General features: G+C 38.4%; 1 protein-coding gene across 3 annotated transcripts; it reads right to left on the bottom strand.

Annotated features, from left to right (window-relative positions):
- Nucleotides 1–1,672: 1,672 nt before the first annotated feature.
- MARF1 (meiosis regulator and mRNA stability factor 1) lies at nt 1,673–27,621 on the bottom strand. 3 transcript variants are annotated; one of them, XM_027684287.1, is made up of 27 exons: nt 27,269–27,366; nt 26,214–26,421; nt 23,999–24,667; nt 22,782–22,956; nt 21,194–21,420; nt 20,207–20,324; nt 19,331–19,503; nt 18,089–18,523; nt 17,422–17,591; nt 17,158–17,319; nt 16,278–16,467; nt 15,384–15,562; nt 14,393–14,473; nt 13,822–14,058; nt 12,932–13,051; nt 12,429–12,604; nt 11,959–12,179; nt 11,138–11,280; nt 9,774–9,907; nt 9,074–9,276; nt 8,188–8,415; nt 7,195–7,425; nt 6,872–7,084; nt 6,054–6,114; nt 5,815–5,955; nt 4,635–4,805; nt 1,673–4,133 (listed from the first exon to the last, which is right to left on the bottom strand). In XM_027684287.1, the coding sequence occupies exons 2-27, from the start codon at nt 26,358–26,360 to the stop codon at nt 3,901–3,903; spliced, it is 5,238 nt and encodes a 1,745-aa protein (XP_027540088.1). In that variant the 5' UTR covers nt 26,361–26,421; nt 27,269–27,366; the 3' UTR covers nt 1,673–3,900. The 3 variants fall into 3 exon arrangements, with proteins under 3 accessions (XP_027540088.1, XP_027540090.1, XP_027540089.1); XM_027684288.1 differs by lacking the exon at nt 27,269–27,366 and adding an exon at nt 27,604–27,621 and having other exon boundaries at nt 3,901–4,133; XM_027684289.1 differs by lacking the exon at nt 27,269–27,366 and having other exon boundaries at nt 23,999–24,663; nt 26,214–26,318.

Below are 27,621 nucleotides of genomic sequence, written 5' to 3'. Positions count from 1 at the left end.
TTACTATTCTGCAAGAAAGGAACACTTATCTAAGTTAGTGATGCTACTAAATAAAGGATCTTCTCACTGAAAGAAACCAAAACCCAACCTCAGAAAACACTAGCAACGCTGTCAGCGTTAATCAGCCAAAAGAGGAAAAAACAATCTTTCCTAGACAGATATTCTAGAGGTGAGGCAGCTAAGCATCAGATAGGACTAGTCAAGCATATCTAAAAAAGGTCTTAAAACTGATCTATTCTAGTGAAGCCTTTTTTACTCTACAGAAAACTCTCAGAAATAACATCCTGAAGTGGCATTTCAGAAATTTCTTATAAATTGAGGATGCCATTTTGATCAATCTGCTTTCTACGGCGTATGTGTAGCACTTGAACTATGATTTTTTTCTAATTTTATCCATCTATGTAATACTAAACATCAAAATAGTCTATACAAGAAGGAATACTACATTAAAAGTAATGTATGCTGGAAAGATGCTATTAATAGGAAGAGAACTTAAACCATAGCTCACCATGCAACACATCTGTCCTGTTACATTATGGCAGGCAAAACAGGCCATAGTCATTTAGGCAAAAGAAAAAAAGTAATTTCCATCATGACTTCTCTGACTTCTGAAAACTTTTTACTAACTTACAACAGAGAGCTTAAAATAAAGTGAGAATGAAAGAAGTAGGAATGTTTGCAGCACAATACCAAAGCAGCATTTCCAATCAAACTCACCTTTTAAAGGTAATCACATACCAGGTGCTATGAGGGATTTTACTCATTCATAGACTTAAAAACATTTCACAGCTACTGAAAAAATGCAATTACAGAGTGATGATTATAAGGTTGGTGGTGTTGCTACAGAAAGCTTTTATAAATTGTCTGTTCCTCCTTTTAAAGAGGGATACTCATTATTTTCAAGAGGGATATTAATTACACTACTTACAGAGAGTTTCCTGGTAAGTAAATTTTTTATGTAGTTACTTTAAAATTGTTTATTGAACCTGCAGCAAGCCTGGCACTTACTCTGGCAGACTGTTCCACTTAGCAGTTCCATTAAGTGAGAATATGCCATTAAAAAAAAAAAAGAGTCAGGAGCTCTTTACTTTTGCCTGTGGAGCTGTGAGATGCCAGAACAGTTCTGTTAAGTTGCTCTTCTTTATTTTGTTAGATTCTGAAGTTCAAAACACTCTAGTGAAAGAATTCTGCCAGATTTGTAGTTCCTGGATAATCACAATCTTAAGAAAGCTGGAAAACAAAGCCACTATAACTCCGAAGTGACTTGTTAACTTTATTCCACAGTAACACTCTGTATGATGTTATTTGTGACAATTTTGAAATCTCAGGAGACAAACTCAGGAGGAATACCTGACTTCCAACTGTTACACTTACACTCCTTTCTCCATTTTAATCCTTAGGCTGACAAACAGTACAGTTTCTTTTCAAAATAAGCCCTAAACATAACCTTGTACAAAAGAGCAGTAAGAGATACTGAGTCCATCTGCTAACAGCTCAATTCCAACAACTGGGAAAAGCCTCATTCTCCAGAATTTACAATGTTTTAGTCTTCACTAAAACTCAAATTTTAGATCTCTGTTCTGTCAGAATAATTAAATTTAACATGACACAGCAAGTTAAGGATTCTAGGACAGAGTTGGTTTTTTTTCAAGTCTTCAGACAAGGACAAGAGTTTTGCTTGCTTGAAAATTTTATTGACACAACTGTTTGGTCCCAACACACAAAAAACAGCACTTGAGCCACAAAAGAAAGTGTCCAAACAAAGTAGACAGCTAAGAAAAGAATTCTTTCTTCTCTCTCCCATTCCAAGAAAAAAGATAGTGCATTAATCGAGGGCTTCAGTGACATTTTTTCTTTTAAACAAACATGAATCTGAAGTAGTACATTTATTTGCTAAATTAAAGAATTTCATGGTTGTAATGCTTTTAAATCTGTAAGTCACATCATTCATTTAACCCTTTGGATAAAAAAATATATTGCAATTCAATTAGCTATTTTGTTACACTATGAACACAACTTCTCAAAAGTATTATTCTATTACTTTCAAACAGCGATTTCAGCAGAATCACACACGAATCCAGATAAGATATGCTGACCTCCAGATGTGGTAGAACCACCACACTTATTTTGTCAAATACCATATTTTCCTCTGAAGCAAAAACCTGGTTTTCTTTAGTACTCCAGACGACTTGTAGCTGCATCTCATGAAAATATGATTCCTGGCTGGTCATTTCTCCAATGTGTGCTCTTCTGAAACAAAGATCTAGACTGATCACTGTTAACCTTATCAAACTTCAGGTGAAAGCAGATCTTCTTGCATTTAACTCATTAAAAGCATTCCAAGAACATTTACTTCTAAATTTTTTCTATAGCAGTATGTCTGTAGAGGTTTACTAAGGACTCAAAATACTGTGCCAGAATGCTCAGAAAAACTTCCAAGTGTTTCTTTGCACTTACAATGGCTCTAAGTTCACTACTGGTAATACTTGCCTAAATATAAAAGATTTTATAACAAAATCTGACTAGTAAAATTCTGTCTATAGCCATTATTCAGTGGCATTTCCTGCTGCTGGCTGAGAAATTAGAGCCTGTTTCCATCTCTTGCATATTACAATAGAATCCATCTAAAAAAATACTCTGTTGGCCAGTGGAAAGCCTCTAGTATAGGTTCTTTCAATACTACAAGCAATTTATTTGCTGCCTGGCAAATACAACCCATTGTAAATGCCATGGTTACCCAGAATGGGTATAAAGTCTCACACACTGGACGATTCTGCTAACTAGAGTTAAGGTCATCCACTGACTTCACCTCTCTTCCAAAGCTGGCCCTTTCAAAAGCCAACACAAGATACCACAATTCAAAAAAAGCTTCCAACACTAGGAGTAATTCTTAGAATAAAAACAGACACAGCTAAAAGACAGCACAAAGAACGAGCTTCCCATTTACTGAACATGCTTAAAAATAGAAAACAAGGTTAAGCAGAACAACCTTAGCATTTCCACATGTAGCTAGAACTTTCCTTACAGGTGGAAATAGCATCAGGACCTTCCATCACAAACCACTTTAATAAGACCCGCTCCATTATCTGTAATTTATGCATTAAATGCATATTTCAGAAATATCAGAATCTTCCTAACTTCATTTCTAGACACAAAGAAAATGTGTGTGTCTGTATCTTAAACTCATGACCCCAAGACAGTCTTTTCCTTAACCAAACCCATGCCAGACAAGCTAAAGGTAAGAGGGAAGCTTAAAGCATCAGTGTCCTGGAAAGCTCCTAAACAGAACTGAAAGCTACAGAAAAAAACAACACGTTTAAAACAAGTTTTACACAAGATCCACATAATCTTCTACAGACATCTTTAGGCAAGAATTTCCCATGCAGTTACAAGTCATCTGAAAGGTCAGAGAACAAGTTTCTCCTCTGGAGGACAATCGACTCCCTTCACTCTTGTCATTTTGGGTCAGCGAGTTAAAAATTTCTCAACAGGCTTTTGAAAAAACAAATCATGCATTTCTTAATACTGTCTGAAACAATACCAGTAAGCAACAGCCTATAGAATACAATATGCTACATGTATGATTACATCACCAACGAGGCTTAAAGAAAATAAAATCTGTTCCATTTTTGAATCAATATTTTGCTTTTACTGAACACACTTATGAAAAACTGTAAAATTTAAGAATAATTTAACAAATGCCAGATTTTTTTTCAAAGTAATAGAAAAAAATCTGCTCTGCTAACAGCTGTGTTCAGTGTAAAAGGAACAAAATCTTCACAGAATACATTAAATACAAATTAATTCCTCTAGGCCTCTCATTAAAATACAACTGGGCTAACAAACAGCTTTACTTTGTGCAGTCCATGGGTATATGTCCTTCACACTAAAAAGAAAGAGTTAAAGCTTGGTTACAGGTGCAAGTGAAAAGTTGGCTGCCAATTTCACCTTGTTTTTGTGTTGCTTTTTGGCTGGGCTGTCCGTTGCTTCCTTGTTTACTTGGGTTTCAGAGGACTGACAGGGAGGCACTGAAGCATTCTCTGTGGTGTCAGATACCACAGACCCAGAGACCAATTTTTCTTGAGCTGTGGTAACAATTCTTTGTTTTTCTTCTTCTGTTAAAATCATTATTTCTAAAATAAATAAAATAAGACCATTCAATTTACTGATGCTCTGTTCTTGAAAAATAAAGAATATTTATCTGGTATTAGGCAATAAAATACTTAAAAAAGAACTTATCAGCCTGATTTGAAGCCAAAAAAATGTGTCATGTTCACCTCTGCAGCTGAGGTGATGTTTGCTTCTGGCTCCATCTGCATCATGTACTGTTTAGCACTATTTAATTCTCACACATTAAGTCTCTCAGTGCTCAGCACTATGAAATGACTGTGTGAAAAGGTTGCTACAGGTTGGCCAAATGCAAGTTTAGAGGTGGGTAAGTTCCCTGTAAGAGTCACAGCAGGGTACTTCTGGTCAGTACTGGAGTTTCTGATGGAAGCCCCCCGTGTTCCCAACACATCCCAGTGTGTCATATATACACATATTGATGTGGTTAAATGGAACTTGATGCCTTGTTTTCCAAATTGTCAAGTTATCTTCCATAAGTAACACAACACAGGCAGGCAAAATCTTACCAGAGAGAGGTGCAGGGCGTTCCTCAAACTGGATGAGGTCTGCAGACTCCAGAACCACGGGATCAGGTCTCAGCTGTGGGGATGGCAGGCAGGAAGGGACTGGCTCACACAGCAGGTCAACAGGAGATGTATTTGTGAGGCAAAGGAGCTCTTGCTCTGTTTGATTAGAAACTACAAAAAACAAGGGAACATCTTTCAAAATGTCTCTAAGCTGTGAAGGTGTCACTGTTTCAGAGCTTGTAAATGTAAAGTCTCCAGATGGAATTCTGAGGATTTGAGAGATATTCAGTATTTGAAATATTAATACCAAGCTAATGTAATCAATGCTAATTAACCTCAGATTCACTTGCTGCATCAGGAGCATCTAACTAAATACAATGCATCAGACAAAGCACTACTATGTTCAGCTATTGCCTGCCTGAGTAAACATATCCCTAGAGAAAAATATGGTATTTGCCAAACTCGTGTAATAGAAGAACTGAGGAAACAAGTCCTACAGAACAGTCTTTAACAGAGAAGGACCAGTTACCAGACAACTCCCCTGCAGATACACCAATATCCTATCAGCTATTTATGTACTAACACATTTACATGTGAAATTTAAGTTGAAAGTTTCAAAATAAAGTGATTTGCCCTTATTGAAAGGGACAAGCCTAGAGTCCTGAAATAACTCAAGAACCATTTCACAAGTTCTCCAACCTGCAGGTAGTAAAAGAATTGGAGACCACAGCACAACATGAAGTAGGTCACAGTTTCCCAGTTATTTTTATTTGGAGACAGATTTACACCAACAGAACTGCCGTTGTTATTTGCAAACAAATAACACAAATGCAACATAAAAACACCATAGAAAAGCACTATATTCTCATCATAACACAGGAGACATTGGCAGCAGAAGCTGCTACTGACCATCCTCTCTCATGAGCTTAATACCTGTAGACTTAAAATTCCCCCCCAGTCCATGGGAAGCAGCACCCCAGCAGCTACAGACACATGCATACACTGACAGCTGAGGACACGTGCCCAACTGTATACTCAAACTCAACAAGCTTTCAAGCCATAAAGCATATTTAAGAAGTTAATATTTACTAACTCACACACCTTTCCCCACACTGCTTCAATTAATCTGCTTATTTCCCCTAAGACAATAAAATTGTTATATAAATCAGTTTTACATTACCAGTGCTAGGTCTTTCTAGATTTAGTTCCATTGATGACGTGGATCCTGGGGTCTCCATCATATGCCCATTATTGTCAGCAAGTTGATTTCCATGATCATCCACATGATCAGCAGGGGGAAAACTAGGTGAGCTAAAACGAGCTACAAAAAGGCAAGTTCATTTGGTTAGTTTTGTCAAGTTGCCTCTTAAAAAAAAAAAAAAGAAAACTAAGATACTGCTAAAAATTGAAATAGCTTACTTTTCATATCATTCTTCAGGACCACAATTCTCTTATGGCCATGTCCTTTAATCCAGACCACCTATTGAGAAAAAAGCAGAATTGAACATCAGCATATGTTAAGCTCAAAGCCCAAAGCAGTTTGCTCCCTGCCTTTCATCCAGCTTTGCACTGACATTATTTTTTAAAGCAAACTAAATCACATTGCCAACTTGTACTACATTACCCAAGTAAAAGCTTTATCTCAAAATAATTGATGCCAAAGGCAAACCACAGAGCCAGAAAGTGTAGTAACTATATATTTACAAATCTAAAAGTTTAAACATGGAGTTGCAAAATTCTGTTTTGTCCCTCTCCACTCAAAGGACTTATATACAGAAAAGCTTATAGGCATAAACTGGGTCACAAAATTATCCTAGAGCACTTAGGACACGTGGATGAAAAGAATATGCCACAGCAAAATTCCACTGTGTGGCACTTCTGATAAAGCCCCACAATTCTGCACTCCTAAACCCAAAAATGCACCCTGATCCAAATGAGGTTTCAGGACTTTACAACCATTTATTCACTAAAGACAGAAAATCTATTCACTCACTCCATAAAATGCCAGGGATGTTTACAACCTTACCAGGAACAGTTCTTAAGCAAAATTTTAACCATGTGTGCTGGTTTATTTTCTTTTTCTCATTACACAGTCCAGATTCCTCAGAAATTTGTATTTTTAATGACTGCTATAAGCTCCAGTAATTCACCCCAATACACAGAAACTGTGGTTGTGCAACTACTTTTAATCCATGCAGAAATCTCAACGTAATTGTGCAAAACAGAATTCTTCACACCTGTGGAATTGCTCCTAAGAGCTCTTCTAAATTATTGCATCCATATGCTTTAGGCTGCAGCACTTCTCCAGTGTATTTGCTATATGCTACTGGGAACTCATGAAGAAAAATTTGTTGATAATGGTAAGTGTGAAGTAAGGACCTCACATTCTTTGCAAACATGTACAGATTTGTAAGCTTGACGTATTCTTCTGCTGCACCATTGGTAAAAACCTATTTGAAAAAGAAAAAAGAGAAAGAATAAGAGCACACACCTCCATATCCTCTAGTCACAATGCCTTTTCAAAGTATGAGGCACATCAGGAAGGCAAGAGCTTACACACCTCAACCAAGTAAGGCAGACTCTTCAGGAGTTCAGTTAAGGTCATAAATCCATATTCACATGGATTAAGTGAAGTACCATGGACTGTTTCATAATGCTGCTTAAGCTGTTCCACAGAGGGAAAGGATGTTCCATCCCAGGACATCAGCAAGACCAGCAACTGGGCAGTCAGAGTCCGCAGAGACTTCCTATTTATCAGCTGAATTTGCTTGCCAGACTCTGTGTCAACAACCTGGAAAAATGAATCAGCAATGAAGTTAGGGACAGGGAAGAGACTGATTAATAAATAAGATGTGTAGCTGGGGTTTGTTTGAGCAGAGCTATATCTGACACTACACACCAGCATCTGATATTCCCCCAGCCAAAAGCACTCAGAATCCAGCTAGTTACATGGAAATATTTAAATATACAAGATCCATATAGCTGTGTAGCAGTTTCTGTCCCCACTGTAGGTATGATTTTACTCTTTGTTCCAAGCCAACAGGACCTGACTGAGCTCCAGCCTGAACACCAGTTGCTAAGTTAACAAACCTGGAGCAACTAAACCAATATGCTCACATCCATGTAACTGTAACATCTTTTTCACTGACATATAAATCCATCTACTTATTTACATTCAGAGTCAAAGTCTCAAACCATAGCTCAAAAAAGGAATTTAAAGCATTAGGAGACTGACAACTACTACAGTTACTAGAAAATTATTTTTTCACAGTTAGAAGTGAGGCAGGGGGAAAAAATAATTTGTATTGTTAGAATAAGTTCTATAATACAATCTTTTCCTTATTATATGCTAAATAAACATGAGTGTTCCCAGAGAACGCTGCAAGGCTACAAAAAACCAAAAAGAGAGTATCATAAGAATACAGAAATTCCATTTAAAATCCTCACGACTCAATGCCATACCCCTCATTCCACATACTGAGACATGTCATTTGAGACAGAAAATTCCTTAACACAACCTTGCATGCATAAATGACAAAAGACACAAGTTTACCTTTACAACATGGCAGAGCTTTTGCATCAGGGCTGGCACTGAGCTCACATCATAGTCCTGCAGGCGCAGGCTGTACCCAAAGGTCCTGCTGTACTCGGGCAGCAGGTCTGCCATCATCAGGCAGTTGTCCTTCTGCGACCGCAGCAGCTTCACGAACTGGGCAGCAACTGCTTTCACTTGTTCCACCTCTGTGAGGGTGAGGATTTTCTCTTCCCCGCATTCCAGTACCTACAAAAGAGAAGTTACACTGTTAAAGTGACCTACCCTGACTGGATGAACCAAGTGTGGTCTGCAGTTAAAACTCAGCGCTCGCCAATGGTTTGCTGCACAGCAGGGCTCAGCCAACTCAAAAAGCTGTTTATATAGCAAGCAAAACTATCCAACTTCTGAAATACTACAAAATAAGCAGCTAAATAGTTAACCATTTTAAAAGCAAGTTGAACATAACTTTACACAGAATCACAGAATCAACTAGTTTGGAAAAGACCTCTGAGATCGAGTCCAACCTTTGACCTAACTCCTCCACCTTGTCTACTAGACCATGGCACCAAGTGCCACATCCAGTCTCTTCTTAAACACCTCCAGGGACAGTGACTCCACCATTTAATGAATCTTCACTCTAATTTGGAGGCACTGAATTTTCTGATGTAACCCCATTTAGAAAACTTGAATTTGTCAACAGATAGCCTCCTGAACGTGCTCAAAGCCTTGGACCATTTTACCAGAGTAGCTATCACACAAGATCTTCTTAAATACAGCTGTCTACACATTACAGGTGCATAGTTTATAACTCATACTAAAGTTTCTGAGAAAAATAACCCCTGCTGAAACAGTTGTATTGATCCCAGAAAAATGCTTCAGTACAGCTTAAGATTTCAGAACTTACAAGTAAGACATCTGGTATGGCTTCAAAGAGTTCAAGTAGCTTTGTAAAACCATAGTAAGCGAGTTTGCACTGACGACCAAAGTGGTGGTGGTAACAAGGAATAAATTTATTGAAGGGCATCCGAAAATGCGGTTGATGGCGCAGTAAGTCCACCACCTCCTTGGAAAACTGTTTGGTTCTCTCAATTTCTTCTTGTGTACGTTCTAAAATTAAAAAAAAAAAAGCAAGAGCCACATCACAACACATACAATGCAACAGAATACAATGAGAAAGTATGATGGTTGATTTTCAGACTACTCACATATCCTGTAAGTCACTGTTTTTGTCTGGGACTGAAGACCTTTACAAAACTTACTTGTTTAAAGTCAAAAAACTCAGGTGATCAGCACTTTAGGAGGTTTTAAATAGCCAATTACATTGGTATGTTTTCTGTATGGAAACAACCACTCTCTAATCATTCCAAAGAAAGCTTAACTACATGGAGAAGGAGTAACATTCTTTTATGTGTTTTGGCACCTGTTTTCCTGTCTGTTCCATTACAAGTGTAAAAAGAAAGACAAATTCTTGATTTGCTAGAAGTTAGCAACATCCTTATAAAAAAAAAATATAAGTCACTCCTATACACTTGAGTTACTACAGTTTTAATAAAGTCAAAGAACAATTTATTTAGAAACAGTACAAAAAATGTACACGGACATACCTCTTTTGGGAATACAAATTACCATTTCACTGTCTTGTTGTGACAAACAGATGGTTGTATCTGGAATTTCTGATATGATATCAGCCAGTTCACACACTCCATACTCAGTAACATCCCAGTCCTTAGAGAAGCACCTGAAAGTTGTAGATGACTGTGTGTAACACAAGTATTTAATGCATGCTGTGTAGGCAAAAAATACATTTTTTGAAAGTTGAGAAAATATGCCTCAAATCATAAAAAATTAATTCTCATATTGGCAGTAATACTACCCAGTGAAACAGGGGAAACCTAGAAATCCATTCTAACCAGAAAAGTAAGATCTACTGTCATGAGAACAAAGAGCTGTATATATCAACCAGTGGGTGCCTCAGACTAGTTGTAGTAAGTGACAATGTAAAGTAACAGTTTTCCATCTCAGGAAAAATGTAATTGTTCTGTTTATACAGCTCCATATGACAACACTTCTACTAAATCTGTATTTGCTTACTAGTTACAGACATACACTATTAAATGAGAATAGGTCTCAAGAGAAGGCAGAGACCATATCCTGGAAAACACCATATTAAGCTTCCCAAATACTAAGTAATACATTAAAATGCATTTTACTCTTCCCACCTCTCTGACCAAAATCTCTCAGAAGCAAGAACACTTCACATATGTTCTTATTCAACAAGTGGCCAGCGCTGACTCTACATTTAGAAACAACCAATAATGCATTTTTGCCAACAGTAGAAACAGAAGAGTGCAGTCCTAGAAAGGAGCTGTTGGCACATGATGCACAACAGAACACATGTAAAGGTAGATCACAGGTAGCTCTAAGATGCTATGGCTTGCTCAGAGTACATCAACTACTGCTGTCCATCTTCACATTAAGAAAAACATCATTTTGGTTCTTAAAAAATAACCCCTATTTTTTATCATGCTAGAACAGAATGTTCCAGACAGGTATTACTCCTAATTTTTGCCATTGCTAGATAAAGTAGTAAGAGTAACTCCTGACAATCAATCTATTCATTTTATATTTCCCTCTAAAGAAAGCCTAACACTAACATGAACCATAAAGGGAAAACTTAATGTGCCACGACCTACTTGCTTAAATCCAACCTTGCAGCCATGGTTTCAAAGAGAACTAATGAAATACAATAACCCATTTACCAACTCCCATGAAATTAAATGAACCCAGTATTAAAGAAAGCAGTAAAGTATGACAGACAACTTTTAATTTTTGTTTTCATTAGAAGTTTGAAATTCCCCATCACAATGAAGGGTCAATATAGTTGCCACAGCTTTGTACTAAGATTTAAAGTGCACCATTGATAGCCATGTCCTGCAGAATTTTTCTTGTTTCATTAAGGATAACTTACCAGTGATAAGCCTGTAAGAATTCCCTCACAATAACTTGCTTACTGGCCTGGGATTTGAGTAGCTTCAGTAAGTCTTGAGTGAAGCGCTTCACCTGAGCTCTGTGTGTTAGAGTTAACAGGCGTTTGGAGCCCATACCAAGGATCTGAAAGAAAACTTTTATTTGGTCACTCAGCTCTAGCATCCTCAGTAAAAGGTATTTCAAAGCCAGTTCCAGTATAAGTAGGTGAGAAACAAAGACTATTGTAGAGACAGCACTTGGAACAGCAGCCTCATGAAGCCGCACACTTTCCATACTAAGACATATGTCAAAATTCATTGCTTCATCCATGAATGCTATTGCAACTTCACACATTTGTATTGTTTATTTACAAATTCTACAGCCAACTGGTGTTCAAAATAATGTGACCATAATGGTTTTGTAATATAAGATCACATGACTGATTTCACACAGAAATCCTTCAATCACAAACTACACATTTCAGCCCCACTCGTGAGCACTCAGTATTTACTGTGTTCTTATGACACACAGCACAATTAAAAACTTTTACCCCAGCACAATCCACAGCTAAAAAGCAGCTTCAAACTTTATTCCAGAGGCTTAAATGAAGAGTTAATTTTCCCAGAACAGGTAGGCACAATAAAAACGACTCAGAAACAGCATCTCAAAGAAGAATACAATTACCCACCAAGGTTCAGTTGACCATCTCTCACAAGGTGGGCTAGGTAATTGCACAGCACCTATTTTACAGCACCAGCCAGTAGTTTGGACAGGTGCAGATACAATTCCCCAAGTCAAAAGGAACAGAGCTGTATCACTCACTTGCAGCACATGAGGCACTGCCTCCAGCAGTTCCATTAATTTGGAATACCCGTAGTCAGACACCCGGCATTGCTTGGCGAAGTGGTGGTGGTACGTTGGGATGAATTTACTGACGGGGATGACACAGGAGGGTTGGCTTTTGAGGAGATCTATCACTTCTCTGCTGAACTGAATGAGCTGTGGATTGCCCACAGGGCTCTTGGAACGTAGAAGCCAAGGATCTACAAACAAAAAAGAGTCATATTATTGAACCTTTCACTAATCTTCCACTAAACACTGCACTTTATTTACGGACAGAAGCTACAGCATAGGAAAAAATAAGTATGAATATTCAAGCTAAAAGTTTTCCCTTGTAACAAGTTTAACAGTTATACAATGTGTTTATTTTATTAGCAGAATTTATTAGCTTAGTATTTTAGCATAAAAAACCCCAAAACCTTTTAGAGAAAGGGTTTTAAACAGATTTTTACCTGCAGTAGGAGGCGGTGGTTTGTTATGTATCCATTTAATAACTTTAATGCCATTTTGGGCAGTGGCAATGTTAACTCCAGGAACACAAGTAATCAGATGTTCTAAAGGAACACCACCCTGGCCTTCTGGCACCATTTCAAGATCATTGAACTCTGACATGTAACAATCAGGAAAACTTGGGAAGAAAAGAGGAGCTTCCATTATACACTAAAATACCACCAACAATTTTCTGAAAAATATCATTATTTTGAGACAATTCATGAGCAAGAAGCTTCAACAAATTACTGGCACATTATAGAAATTTCTATAGAATACACATTTTAAGTAAATGTGCTGTTTCTGCTCAACAAGAATTTTAAAAGTAATAACTTCATAATGCACTTGTTTGCTATAGAGGAACTGAAGTTTTTACACAATAAGTAACTTCCATAAGGTTTTAAATCTTCAACCTACACTAAAAATCTTCAGCCTTACACTAAAAACATAAATTAAAATATTTTACCTTAGTAAAGGCACAGTACCCTCATGTGTCTGTAGAAGACTATGAACTTGAGGAGCAAACGTCTTCAGAGACAAAATCACAAAAGGGATTCTGTAAGAATCTGGATCAAACTCGTGCTCACTGCAAAAATAAGAGGTTCAAGTTTATATGCTTGCTCTACACACAGCTTTAGCATAGCATGTCTGTGCTCACACACACCCACAGTAAACATTATACTATACGCATATAACTGCTACCAGCTGACAACAGCACTAGGTACAGTCACAAACAACCTTTTTTTCCCCCACAAAAAATTAATACAGCTACAGCAAATTTCCAGAAGTAATACTGAGATGACTACATTTCTATTAGCATTAGATTAAAACTTTCAAATTAAATTTTAGCAGCATATACCAGTGAACACCTAATAACTGCTCTAGTAGCACAACCTGGCTCTTGCTGAATGGAACCAAAAACTTGACACATGGCTTGAGGAAACCTTCAAACCAGTATGAATCACTTACTAAATGTAGCTGGAGGACAAAGAGGAACCATCAGTTCCAGCTACAGTTATGTTATAAAATTCAGGCTAATAGAAATCTCTCTAGTATGTACAGCCCTCCTCCATAACCAGAGGAACACAGTGTATCTTCCAGTCCCTGTTAAAAAGGTGTTCAATCCTGGCAGCTGTGCTGGAACACAATCATCTCACCCAGACACACTAACCCATGAGAACTGCCTAGAAAATTCACTGTACCACCTCACTGTTTTCTGACTTATTCTTGTAAGCATATAAAGTGTCCAGAGCACACTCTGAGAACATATATACCTCAACTTCAATAGACTTTTATACATGACAGGTGCTGTTCAAATATTTTGTAAGGTTTTATAGTATTTTATACACAGCTTACATAAAGTCTTTATTCAGGCAATGCTGCTTACAAACAGGCTCGTGATATTCCAACTCTTCAAATATTATAGGGCTACAGTTTGCTGACGATCCATCGTGGGACTGGGAAGATCCCAAAGGACTCTGGCGGGCCTGGCTGCTGGGCAGGAGGCACACGAGCCTCCCACTGCCCTGGTCACGGATGGCCACAGTATCCGTGAGTTTATATAAATCTGATACAATTAACTTACGACCAAATCTAAAAGAAAAAGATTGAAATGCAAGCACATTATAAACAGAGTTAAGACAAGGATGTAATCTCTACTTTTTTATTTAATAAACAGGAATATGCTAGAAACTATTCTATGAAAAGTGTTGAGGTAACTAACTTATTCACACCAATGTAGAAAAATGAAGTAAAATACTGAAAGTAGAACCCCCTAAGGCCAGTCATTGTCTCTGGATACAAAATATGCTGTAACATCTACCCATAAAATTCCATAACTCTCCATTCTGTTACTCTTTATAAGTCACTGTAAACAATCCCACAAGATAATATTCTTTTTAAGAAGGAAAAACAACCAGCAACTTACTTTTTTTCATAGATTTCTGTGAATTTGAACACAGGCAAACAACAAGCAGGGGCATCCTGCAGAATGGACATTGCTTCTGAGCTATAAAAGAGGTTTTGCAGCATTAGCACAAAATTAATCTACTATAATTAGACTCCAGCTCAAATTGGTGATATATTTACAGATGCAGTTTATGAACTATAAATAAAACAGGACAAATTGCATTCTCTGCCATTCCAGCACTACAGAAGTTGTCATTTCAGATCAGAGAGTGCAAGTAGTAATGTTTCTCCTAACTCCTCAGGTCATGTCTCTGTGTCTTTCATAGGTGGTGGTAAGATTTGAGCCTCTTTAAAAAGCAACAAAGCTGCAGCATTAAAAGTTACAAGCCTGGTTATTACATTACAAACTTTGAACAGGCAAGAATCAAATAAACTTGTAAATTATACAATAGCAAGTAGTACATAATTGTAGAACACTCTACAATGCAAGCACTAGTTTCATTCTGTGAATAAACAATGACAACTTCTTTCCTAATGCTTTCTTTCAGTGTGAAAAAATTAAATACTTGTATTCTCACTAGCATCAGCACTCTAGTTTTATCATCTTCCATCTAGAAAACACATCAAGGAAACATCAACAGCATTTCAACTGTGCACCCATCCTCAAAGAGGCAATTCACATGCGCTTCCTTGGAGCAAATAAAAAATAAAGATGCCAAGTGCAACCTTAACTCGGTTGCACAAATTAAGTTAAAGGTATATCAGCATTATGCAGTAAGAGTAGTGAAGTTATTAAACAGAGATCTAGTCTCTTCAGATGCAACTCAAAATATAAGCAGCATAAAAGCGCTAAACTGAAAACTAACCTAGTTGTATTTAACACATTCATCAGGTCACATGACAGATTTGACTTTACTTCCCAGCCATTCCCTTAATCAGTATTTGAAATCATCTCTCAGCTACTAAACACATGCCAGGACAATTAAGAAGATGCCAAAAATGCTTATTACCTAAGTAGAGACAGTGATTTACTAGCAGCTCCTGTTGCTAATGAGACCTGGATCCTCTTACTGCCAATTTTGTATCTGTGAAGACTGTTGACAGCATTGATGGCTTCTTGAAGATTTTCCATCTGAACTATGGCCTTCAACTGATAATCTGTGTGAGGACTGAGCTCGACACTTTTTACCTGAGGAAGAAAACACCTCATACATTTATAACAAGACATTAACCCCTGGCAAGACACCACTTGAGTAGCACATTCTTGCTTTGGCCAAGAGCCAAATACAATGCAAAGAGGATCTGAGTCCTGAGGGAACAACCATCAGGACAATGCAAACAAAAGCCAAGTGCAGGGAACCTGGACCAAGGCAAATTCATAGTATTTCATTAACAACAGTATCATCTTCCATCGTAGAAGATTATGCCAGAAGAATGTCATCCCCAGATCAGACAGAAATAGCACTGCTGCAGAAGTGACCTTGCCTTCCATAGTTGCTTTTTACCAATTCACACTCTCCCTGCTTTGGATCACTTTTTATTCAGAAATCAAGTTTTTACTGTGATTTTTTTAAGCTGGCATTAGGAATTCAGCCTTACAGCTTAAAAAGGTTATCCTGTTAAAGCCTAACTCTCTTCCCTGCATGACTAATGAGCCATTTAGTAGGAATTTTATATGCAAAACTTCAGAATACAAGATCTATGAAGACCACATGGAAATTAAAAACATTGTGCAAGTAATGATCTGGTCTTTTTAAAGGAAAAAAACACAGTATATCCTTTTAATAAAGTTTAAAAGTCCTGCTCAGATAGCTTGCTGCTCACCTGAAGCTAGACAATAAACATGCCCCTAAACACATAAATAGAAAGTACTTAAACAGATTTAAAGGAATTTGTGCCTTTACCTTGCCATGTCTTGAGAAAATTTCTTGTAAATTTTGCTGCAACTCTTTTCTGGACAGTCTGTAATCTATGTTGCTGACCTGAATGTCTGCTCCATTTGCAAAAGGATCAGGGCAGTCTGTACCACTGGTATGATTTACTACATTAAATGTGAGTGGAGATGATCGATTTGAAAGGTTTGGAGACATACTCCTGGGTAAAATAAAAACACTTATGAGCTAAAGAAGTTATTGCACAATTCTTATATATACAAATCACTCAGAAAATAGACACAGATCAAGTGCACAAATACAGCACTTTGAACGGATTTTCCTAGTGTATATATATATGTGCACACAAAACAAATTCCACCACAAGCAAAACATCACAACAAGTATTTGTATAGAAAGGAAATCATTCATATTATGTTTCAAAGTCACCCACTTTAATAACATATTTGGCACCAAGTATTCTACTTTCTTATTAACACATTACAAAGCCAAACTCCTTCACTTGATTCTAATAATTGGCAAACACCAGATATGCAAGTTTATGAGAATTGAATGGGTCTGGATAGAAGTCTACTGGGAATGTCAAAGGCACTGAAATTAAGAGGAGTAAGATGTTTATAACACCTCTGAGGATTTTTTAGAAGCTTTAAAGTCAAAGTTTGCAAGAAACAATTGCCACATCATAAGTTTCTGAAAAACTGTTCACTCCACCTTCTCTTTATGTCCAACCTCTGTTAGCTGTCATGCAGGACCACCCTGGATTTCTTTTGTATCCACATAAATCAGTGGAAATAAGAAATGTTCTTAGCACACACTTAGCTCCACTTACAGCTGTCAAAAATCAATGTACATATTGGTGAAGTCTCACCTCCCAAACAAGACAGACACTTACCGAGATGACCAACAACTCTGAGACACGAGCAAAGGACTGAGCTGTCTTGAGGCCGTCAACTTACTGAAAGCAGAGGGATAGCTGACCTGAAATACAGTTTCATCTTTATCTTTTTTATCTACAGGGGAATTGGTAATGCTCCTGGAAGCAGAAGTCTCTTTTCTATTTACAAATACATATAAGAAAAAGAAAACACATTATGTTGCAGAATTTACATTTTTAAAAAAGTAACTAATATTGACATCTTTTTATTTTTAAACATACTTCTGACTACTTTTAGAGGATGATTCTCCTGCTCCCAGTTTTTTGGTTGCCAGAGACACAGAAACCGCTGCATTAGAGTTACTCTGAGGAGAAGGAATTTCTTCTCTTAGATGTTCTTGCTGGTTTTCCGCATTTCTACTGATGTTCTTTGATTCAAGGCGGCACAGCTCCTATAAGAAAGAGATAAAAGGTCAGCATAAAAGCACCAGACATCCCTTGCCAGAGGCTTTCCTTCTGATGGAAGCCTAGATGACTGACAATAGCATTTTCGTTGGCATTTCGTAACAAGGAGTTTTTGATTTTGTGACACAAGAGAGTAGACTGTCAATTAGTTGAAATATTCGGTACATGGTAAATCTAACCTTACTTCTCTTTGAAATGGAACACACTAGATGTTAGACTCATTACCAGTGCAAAAGTCAAAACTGGTTAGGAATCAAGGCTCTAAGTAGCAGCAGTATTTCCAAATTGAGAAAAAAGGGGCACAAAGGGGGAACAACAACCCTCAAATTAATTATCTGCTTTCCAAGCATACAAATACAGTTCTCATTCAGCAGTGTCACTATACATTACAATTGTTCATTTAATGGGACAAGTGAGAATTCTAACAGAAGCAACCCTCATAACACAAGAAAAAGCAAGAATATTGAACAAGGTAGAACAATACCTGTAAACTTTTAACATTTGTGGGTTTGATGACAGATCCATGAATCTGGAATCCCCTCCCAGCAGAGCCTTTGGTACCAGAAGACTGATCACTTGAGTCTTTGTTGAGGAGGCACAGCTTTGTGCTCTTATTAATTTTTTTGGGAGACTTGACCTTCTCAGTTCCCACAAAGCTGGAGCTTTTTGTTTCATTAAGTTCTTTGTTCTTGGGAGTAAAAGACACTACAATCCTGTTACCAAAAACGTCTTCATTTTCCATTCGCTTCCGAGCCCGTTCAGCACTTTCCTGGTTTAAAAAGCGGAGGATTGCACTGCTCCCAGAAATGCTCAGCACCTTCCCTCCACAGTTGTCTGACAAACGCCTCAGTCTATTGCTGACACTTTTGCTGTCTCTGTTTGTTGGCAGATTATAGACATATAACAGTGTATGGCAAGCCTGTTTAAAGGAGGAAGATTTTAATTTGATTATGTCAGGATATCTTCTTGTTCAAAACCAGCCGTTTTCCATTGGTTCTGGTGACATATGCCCTCCTCCCACCACCCCCGTCCCACCCTCAAGTCATTCCTTTTGCAGCACAATTTGTTTGGAAAACTCTCATACCAGGTTAGATTCTCAAACTTCCATCTCCAATATAATTTAAAGTTCAAAGAGACTACAGAGTCCTTGACCAATGGATCAGTACCTGATCAATCTTCCAGATGAGGAAGCATCATTGCTACCCATCCAACACTCTATATATTCTATACAGGCATGTGAACACATAGTTCAGGAAGTTATTTCAGAGAAAGAAAAATCCATGAGTGCTGTACAAAGACAGCACAAGAAATCCAGAGAGAATCATCAAGGAAGACAGAAACCCAAGAAAAGACACAGTTACTAAAAACTTAAAAAAGCACTGAGATGTCTCAATGCACAACTAAGTTCTTACCCGAACTTTCTGTGTGTGAAAGAAAAGCATGTAAGGTACCTTATCTGGTCAAATATTTATTGATAAGAACAGGACCTTGCTATTTCACTTTTTAATTACTTTCTCATTTTATTATTTCATTCTTTCAGTCTTAAACAGAAGGCAAACATTCCCATGATAGTAACTGAAATACAGACAATGGTCAGATAGGTGGCAGACATAATGCCTCACCATAACTAACACATAATTTCAGCCTGCTCTCCTCCTAAATTAGAGCACAGAAATGGAATTTGACACTTGGAAACATCTGTTACATCAAGAATTAAAAACTTTACCGGCACTTTCAGTGGTAACCTCGGTGGCAAGTCTGAAATAAATTCTTCAAAACAAATAAGCTCATGAGCGTGATGTAAGAGTGCTTCTGAAGCTTGGTTTTTATGTATCAGAATTATTCTGAAACCATGTCGATGTCTCAGGTCACTCAGTTCCAAAGCAAAGTTGACATCCGCTGGAGAAAAACATAAAATAGGCAAGGAAGCACTTGAAAAAGCTCAAAAAAAACCCCAAACTGATTAAAGAAACAAAACTGCAAATCTCACTTGACAAGTTCTAGTTATCACTAAAACTTTGCAATGAAAAAGCATCAACAGCTATAAGGCTTCTCGACAGACATAATTTAAGTCAGCAGTTCGCATTCAGTCTCAAGGCAAGGGCTTCCTTTTAATAGCAGCTTGTAACAATTCATCAGTAGGGCATTGGACTGGTACTGGATATTTCTTTAGCAAACATTTGTTTAGCTTTACAGAGAAATCCAGGGCAGCACACAGCAACTCAACAGCTGAGTGGTTGCATATTTAACTGCATAATACACTGCTATGTGAATTAAAAACAAATACATTTTACTCAGACCATAAATGAGTTTTACAACACAACCCAATGAGTTTTACCTTATCAGCTTCCTGCTGAAGCTAACTTTAGACAGTATTTACTCACATACCCACTGACACTCAACAAGACACCAGATCATTGCACTGACTGAACTAAGCCAAGTTCTCATCTTACTGTCCCTGCCACTGACATTAAGAATTCTTCAGCAGTTCAGTTAAAGCTGGTCCCAAACACCACCCTTAGAAAGCAAAACAGTGTCATATGCAAAAGCACCACTGAAGAGAGGAACTGAATTCTGCACTGTAGATGAGTGCCACACTTACTTGACACAAGAACCACAGTAGCAGGTGCAGTGTGTGTATCAGCAAACCTCCTAAGACTCTGCCTGAGTTTGTCATCAGCAGCATTCTTGGCTGTAGCATTGATGTGTGCAACAGTCACCTGTGGAAATACATAGATACACTCTAAAGAAAAGCTTCAATGTGAACTGTTGCTTGCTTTAGTCGTTTTAAAGTTGAAATACAAGCTTTCACATGCACCTTTTCTTTAGATAAATGAATGTACACATGAATGAAATAGAACACATACGAATCACAAACTGTTCTAATGAGCAATGAACTTCAACCCTAGTTGTTCAGCAATGTCTCCAGGATGACTTCTGCTGTTGTGTGTTAAAGATCACAACTTACAGACCCTAAAAGCATTCCAAAAAACTGCAGTTGAAATAGAGGGTTGACAAACATAGCAAGTATTTGCTATCGATTCATTTTACCTCACACAAGCAGATAAACTGTTTAGCTGTTATCATATCTGCAGTTTAGGGGGTGGAAATTTCTGACATAGAAACTAGTGCAAAAACTTTAAAAAAATACCAAGAAACAGGAAAAATATGGAAAAATATGTAGTGTTAAAGGTGCCTCCATCAACACCACTAGGGTCCTTACCAATCAGCACAGTATTCACTAACAAAGTAAAAAAGTTAAGTTCACAGAATCTTAGTTCTTTTAGGTTAATCATTTAGTCACAGATTTGAAGCATAACACAAAAACTCCACCACCACATTTTACTGAATGAAATAAAAATTCTCTCACTAAAAGAGTAACCTACAGATAATGGAATGCGGTTTCAGATTTTAAAAATATCCCACCAAAAAAAATTTAGAATTGAAGATCCCACCCATAAACTGAAGATAAGCTCATGCACTAAACCCACAGAAGCAAACAAAGCTTTAGTGAACATGAACCACTGCTGGCACACTCAAAGGGCACAAGTTCTCAAGCAAGAACACCCAGCAGGTGCTGTTTTGATACCTGGCAGTTGTTTAGCTCCTGAATAACTTCTTTATTTTCTTTACTAATGTCACACACACAGATGAATTCTGCCTCTCTGTGACCTTTAAAAAACTTCTCCCGAATCCTCTGCACAACTGCTATAGCGGAACGGCCAGTGGGAACTGAGCAGTTTTCAATATCCCAGAAGACTCCAATGGGGGGCAAATTTTCCAGAACTTGGCCTGTTATTGCAACTTCGGGAGACCCTGTACAGGTTTAAGAACACATCTCATTTTTATCTCCAAATATCAAAAGTATTAAACTTAACATACGATAAAATTTCCATTTGGGAAGCTTTATGAATGGCATGCTCAGGAATGCAAGTTCAGTTTTATTTTACTAAGGAATCAAACAAACCAGACTTTAATAGAAATTTAGTCACTGTCAAATTAGGATAAAGATTCAAGACAACTTTGACTTTACTTTTAAGCTCTCAAACAATCAAGTAATGTATTTTTAAAAAATTATCAAGTGCTGAGGTGGTATCTGCCACAAAAAACTGTCTGAGGTTGTGCAACACCAAATTCAGTGGGTTGTGTATCAGTAATAGAAGTGAAACATGGAATCTGATCAAATTTACATTGTGCATTAGATAATGAATCTAAACAAAACTAGATGAGCTTACCAGTATAATGATGGTGATTACAGAAAATTAAGGCAGTATGGAACAAACAGAGGTATCCTACAGCTCAGGACAGTGAGGTTAAGAGTTTTTGCTGCTGCAGGCTAAGTTTCTGCACTCTGAAAATCTACTTAATTTTGAACTAACACTATATAGCCATTTCATTCCCACAAAACAACCTGAAGAGAAACACGAGGAATGCCACAGAACCCTCATAGGTCAAAAGCAAAATTAAAGTTGAGAATTTAAAATAAGGCACACCAGACAACTGTCATATTTATTTGGGCATATGTTGACTAGTTAGTCTTTGACAAGATTCACTGGAATTCTATTTTGTAAAGACATTTAATTGGGGTGTCACACCTTAAAATTGATGTAGTCTCAAAGTAACAGTAAAACTATCCAATTTCTTATTCTTCCATGACATTTTAAAGTTTATAACTGTCATACCTGATGATTTTGTAACTGAAGCAGTACTAACACTGTGGAAAGACCATGTAATTATTTCACACAGTATTTTCCTCTTAAGAATACTTTAAAAGCTATGTTGTAATTATAAGTGTTACACCTTTATTACATATGAAGGGATAATAGACACTAGACGAAGCAAATGCTTTTCAAAGTATGGCTCTATACACCATCAGAACAAAACAGCTTCTGAGTCCTCACAATTTCTTTTTCTAGTTCTTAAAAAAGTGAAAAACCCCATAATAAAGAAACCAAAACTCTACGCAAACAATACAGTAAGTTAACTATGTAGTCAAAACATGTAAATGCAAGCCATGAATTATCAAAACAGAGACAAAATATTTTTTTACTGTTTGGTCTTCTATGACTTCATAGAAGTTTCCAGACAACAGTGCAATTTAAGAGAACTCTTGCTCTGCGACAGTATTTAAGAGGAGGACATGCACTACATGGAAGTTTCAAACAAATGTGGTTTACCATATTTCTGTGGTGATTTGCCAAGGCTGCTTGCCAGCAGCAAACTCTTCTCATTTCCTGCTCCTTTGGTTCCACAGCCATTACAGATTGGGATTGGAACAGGTGCAGTCTGTGCACTTGGAGGAGGAATATTTGGCCAGATTTTAGCAGCATCGACTAAGCTGTTTCTGGTTGGCTGTTAGGACAATTTTTCAAAATACATGTTCATTTAGTATACAATATTAATACATGCCAGTCCATGCTAGAAACACTCAGTTTCCCTTCTGCAACAAATTGAAGTTCAGATGTACTCAACAAAGTTAATTAACAACATTATCACTGCATAAAGGATGCTGCTATCCTAGAGTCTTTCCCAGTACACTTAGCTCTAGATTTCCCAATAAAAGGAAAGGTTCTAATAAACTCAACATATCAAGAGGTGCCACCTTTAAGTGGTATTAATATGTTTTAAAAAAGAACCAAAAAAAACCCCAAAGACCTCGCATGTGAAACCTGCACAATTCAGAGCACAAGGTTGAAACGCCCTCCTCCCCCTCCCAAAAAAGTGATAATTCCATATATACTGAAGTCACCACTTAGTTTATTGAAGTGACATTTCACTCTTCTACTGGAAACTCAAGCTTGGAAGTTAGAGTAACACATCTTGCAAATGAAATAATATATTTCATTTGGAATTCCTAGTAATATTCAAACACAGTTCTAATGAGTTCTGAATTGGACCGAATTGGTACCGAAGTATAAATTACAAATTTGGCAAGGCTGAACTAAGACCTACCAAACTAAACCAAAACTAGAATGTCCTTGTTAGCACAAGATGAATCACCTGACTTACAAATGGCTCCTTACTGATCAACTGCCCAAGGGTACATGTTAACTGTTGTTAGCCTTTAGTCAGAGTCCATACTATGGAACAGCTTAATTGCAGCTGTGAAGAAGAGATAACTGTCTTTCAAATCCAGTAACAATTCCACTTGAGTACTTTACAAATCCCCTGGAAGCTGAGCATTGTAATAGCTCCTTTGTCTTCCCATTGCACTGAATGTTACCTCAGAAAAGAGATCAGCTTCCAAAAGGGTACCTGGTGCACCTGGGCTGCGCATCACCAACTAGGGGGGTGCAGGCTGCACCCATGGAAGCTGGTGTTTTGCTCAAGTAACACAATTTCAGCATTAACCACATTCTGCAGTTAAGAAGTGAGAAGTGTGAGGTGTACAAACCTTGCTCAAGCAGTCACTGCAGTAGTGAGAGCCCTTCAGACAAACGGGAGGGGCCACGTTTAGGTGCAGAGGGTTGGCGCACACACGTGATGTGAGCTCCGACTGTGCAAGGTGCTCGTCCAGGTGGGCTGGAGCCCCACTTGTGAACTCAGGACAAGGGAAATAGCCAGGAGATGTGCAGCTCTGCAGGGCTGGGAACTGATGCAGTTTGTGCACATTACCATGACAGGGCTGGAAATGGAGTTTCCCACAACAGGCCAGATGCTGACAGGAGGATACACTGTTTTCTACGCACATGCCAGAGAATTCACTGGAAATTCCTGCCAGGCCGCTTCTGGCTGGAGGGTTCTTCAGTGAAGATGCAGACTGGTAAGCAAATCCTGACCCCACTTGACAAGTTATCGTCCCAGTGCTTTTTGAGTCTAATACTGTGCCAGGGTGAATCAAGTTACCACCACCACCACCACAATGCATCTGTGGAGGACAGGAAGAGTCAGAGCCATGAGCACAGCAGCTTACTTTGGGGCCAGGGGAGAGCTGTAACTGCTGTTGCTGGAGAGGATGAACATCAGGAAGCGGCACAGCTGGAAAGAGTTTAGAGCCAGCATTGTGAGCAGATGAAGCATCCTTCAATTCCACAGCAGCTTTCTTGTTCTCCATGTAATCCTTCTGGAAAAAGGAAAGCTCGGTTACATTCGGATACATAAACAAAGCAACAATTTCAGAGGATGAGCAGCATATTTTTAGACTGTTACAATTTTGATGATAAATGAAACTTTTTAAGGTGTTATCTTTATGACTAGTATTACCTTACTGATTGAACAAGTAAAAATATTAGAAGAAACATGCCAGTTATGTGTGCCAGCCTTAGGTATACTGGTATCAGCAGAATATTGTTGGAAGCAACAAACCCGAAAAGCTATAAACCAAATAGCAGTGTGTCTATTAAACAGAATCTAAAAAGCAGAAAACTGTTGCCTAAGGCTGAGAGATTCTTTGTAAGAAGAAACACATATGGATACTATGTAAAAAAGCTTCACAACTTGCAGTTACATAAGTTGTATTTAAATAAGGACTTTAAAATTAAAGTTAAAGGAGTAATGCATTAAAAGATTAATACTTCAAAAAATTAGAAACTGTATCAGTGCAACAGAGGGCAAACAAGACTCAAGTTTCACAACTGTTTTTTGCCTACTCTGATTTAAGATATCAAGATGCACAGACAAAAGCATAGACAAAAACAGGTGTGGGGTTTTTTTTTTAATGTCAGCAGTAAGAACTAAGCAAGGTTAGAAGTAGCACAGAACAGTCAAGGTCAGAAGAGATAACCTGCACAGAACACACTGCTCCAGAGCCTTTGAACAACTTTTATTTTCCATTGAATTTAATGCATCTCCTACTACACATTAATGAATAATTGATCACCCAACTTCAAAACCATTCCTCTCCACTTGACGCCACATCTCACAGAGATAAACTCTGCCAAAGATCTGTCTGGAACTGATTTACATATTAAATTCCAGATTTTATAGCAGCTGCCTTCCTAACCCCTGACACATGAAGACAGCAATATGCTTATCCATTTCCCCCATGTCCTTTACTTAAAATCAGACTGAACATGCATGAATGTCACTTAATAGTTGGAGCTCACTTGCTCAAGTACCTAATTGTCTTGTACTATTCCTTCTATTCCTTAACATTTTTCATCTTAAATGTACAGAATCACATACACTACAGAAAAGGAACATTTAAAGAAGTGGAACTAAGGAAAAATTAAGACATCAGTGAAGAATAATATCCACTATTTCTGTAACTACTATATAATAATAATTATTATTCAGAAAACTAAATTTGCCTCCAAGCCAAACAGATAAAGAACTAGAAGTATGAAGATTACCCCTCTACTCAACTCTTCAGCAATAACTCTGGAGAGCTTTCAGGAAGCTGCCTTACACACCTCTTCAGCAGTCAGTTGTATTATCCCAAACAGCTGTGGAGAGTAAAGCCTGTCAAGCAGAGCAACCTGCCTGTTCTCCCCACACTGATGGGAGTGCTACAAACACAACTGAAGGCCTTAAATCCCCAGGCAGATTTTGTATTTATTGTGGGAACTGCTGTCTCCTCTCCCTCCCCTCCCCACTCCGACCTTCGGTCAGTCACCCCCCCCCTTGACACCAGGAGACCAACTGTGCTTTTAGGGAAAATCAGGAATTACCGTTTTTGCACCACAAGGCAAAGCCTTCTCAGCAGCAGAAAAGCAATTAGAAAGTTTCCAGAGCCATGGTTTAGCATCATTCTCTTGTCTCTGAAGCCATCCCAACGATCTATTGCAGACGTTCTCCGTCCTGTTTCCTTCCATCATACAGCCAAACAAAAAGGTTCAACATCCTCTCATCCCCCCTTCCTTTCATTCTTCCCACCTGCTAGAGGGAAAAAAAAAAAAGTATGCTTTGAATACCTTTTAACGTAAGACAGAAAAACCACCATGGTCTTAAGAATTGCTGCATCACTGAACCTGCATTATTTATGTTAAATTCATAATGGACATGGGCACAGCCTTGGCTATTCCTATTTAACACAGGAATGCTCCTCATCACCTGCAGCACAGGAGAGCCAGTCTGAGGGAAACACCACTGAAGTCCATGGCATCCATTGTGTGGATCACACAACTGCACAGCTGCTGACATGAAAGTGCCCTGAAACTTTGAGGGCACCCTCCCAGGAAGAGAAGCCAGAAGGCAGGTTGGCAAGAACAGCTCAACAGTAAATACAAAACAGGTGCAACTGAACTCAGCTGGAAAAGTTAAACTGCATATTCATTGGCTTTCCACTGGCTACCAAAACTATACATACCTGTAGTAAGCACATAGTATTTTGCATTTAAACAGAGCTTCAAATTATTCAAATGATTTACAAATACTTCTACTAATCCTCAGGCTGCCCCACAGCACATGAATTTAGCTTTACAGGAACACAAAGCAACCTAAGGGCCAGTCACACAGCACCAGAAAAACTGTGATAAGCAATAAAGTCTTCTTATCCTCCAACTACGTGCTGCATTCATTAATTACACTCCTTCAGCTTCTCTTGCATTTAAAGACGATAACACCATGGAATACATTCCATAACATCACATCTGCCCCTGCATTGTTTTGAACCTCAAAAGAAGTTTCACTTTTTTTTTTAAAGCAGAAATACTCAGTCGCATGAACCCTACGTATCCAAAAATTATATATACGCATACATGGATGTCCAAAATACCAAGCTCACCAAGTTCTTCAACTCTAAAGCACGGTACTTTCCAAAGCGCCTCACAGCACCGATTGCTTTGGGAATTTAAACGGTAAGCGAAAGGAACAAAAGTGACGTTAACCACGCGTGCCCGCGCTTTTCCCCCCCCACGTCACGCGGCTCCCGGGGCGCTCTCAGCCCGGCACGACCCTCCCCGGCCCCACACCGAGCTCGGGCCGCGGCCGCCGCAGGGGGACGGCACGGGCCGTGCCGCGAGGGGCGCGGGATCTGCCCGTCCCCGCCGCAGCAGCCCCGCACTGCCGGGGCCCATCTCGGTGCCGCCGTGCCCCCCGTCCCAGCTCGCCCCGGCTCACCGGCCCCGCCGCCCCGGC

The sequence above is a fragment of the Neopelma chrysocephalum genome, unplaced genomic scaffold (assembly GCF_003984885.1).
Source record: "Neopelma chrysocephalum unplaced genomic scaffold, ASM398488v2 Primary Assembly neopelma1_65c, whole genome shotgun sequence".
NCBI lineage: Eukaryota > Metazoa > Chordata > Aves > Passeriformes > Pipridae > Neopelma > Neopelma chrysocephalum.
The sequence above is the reverse complement of the archived record's forward strand: the minus strand, read 5'-3'. Positions and strand labels throughout refer to the sequence as shown.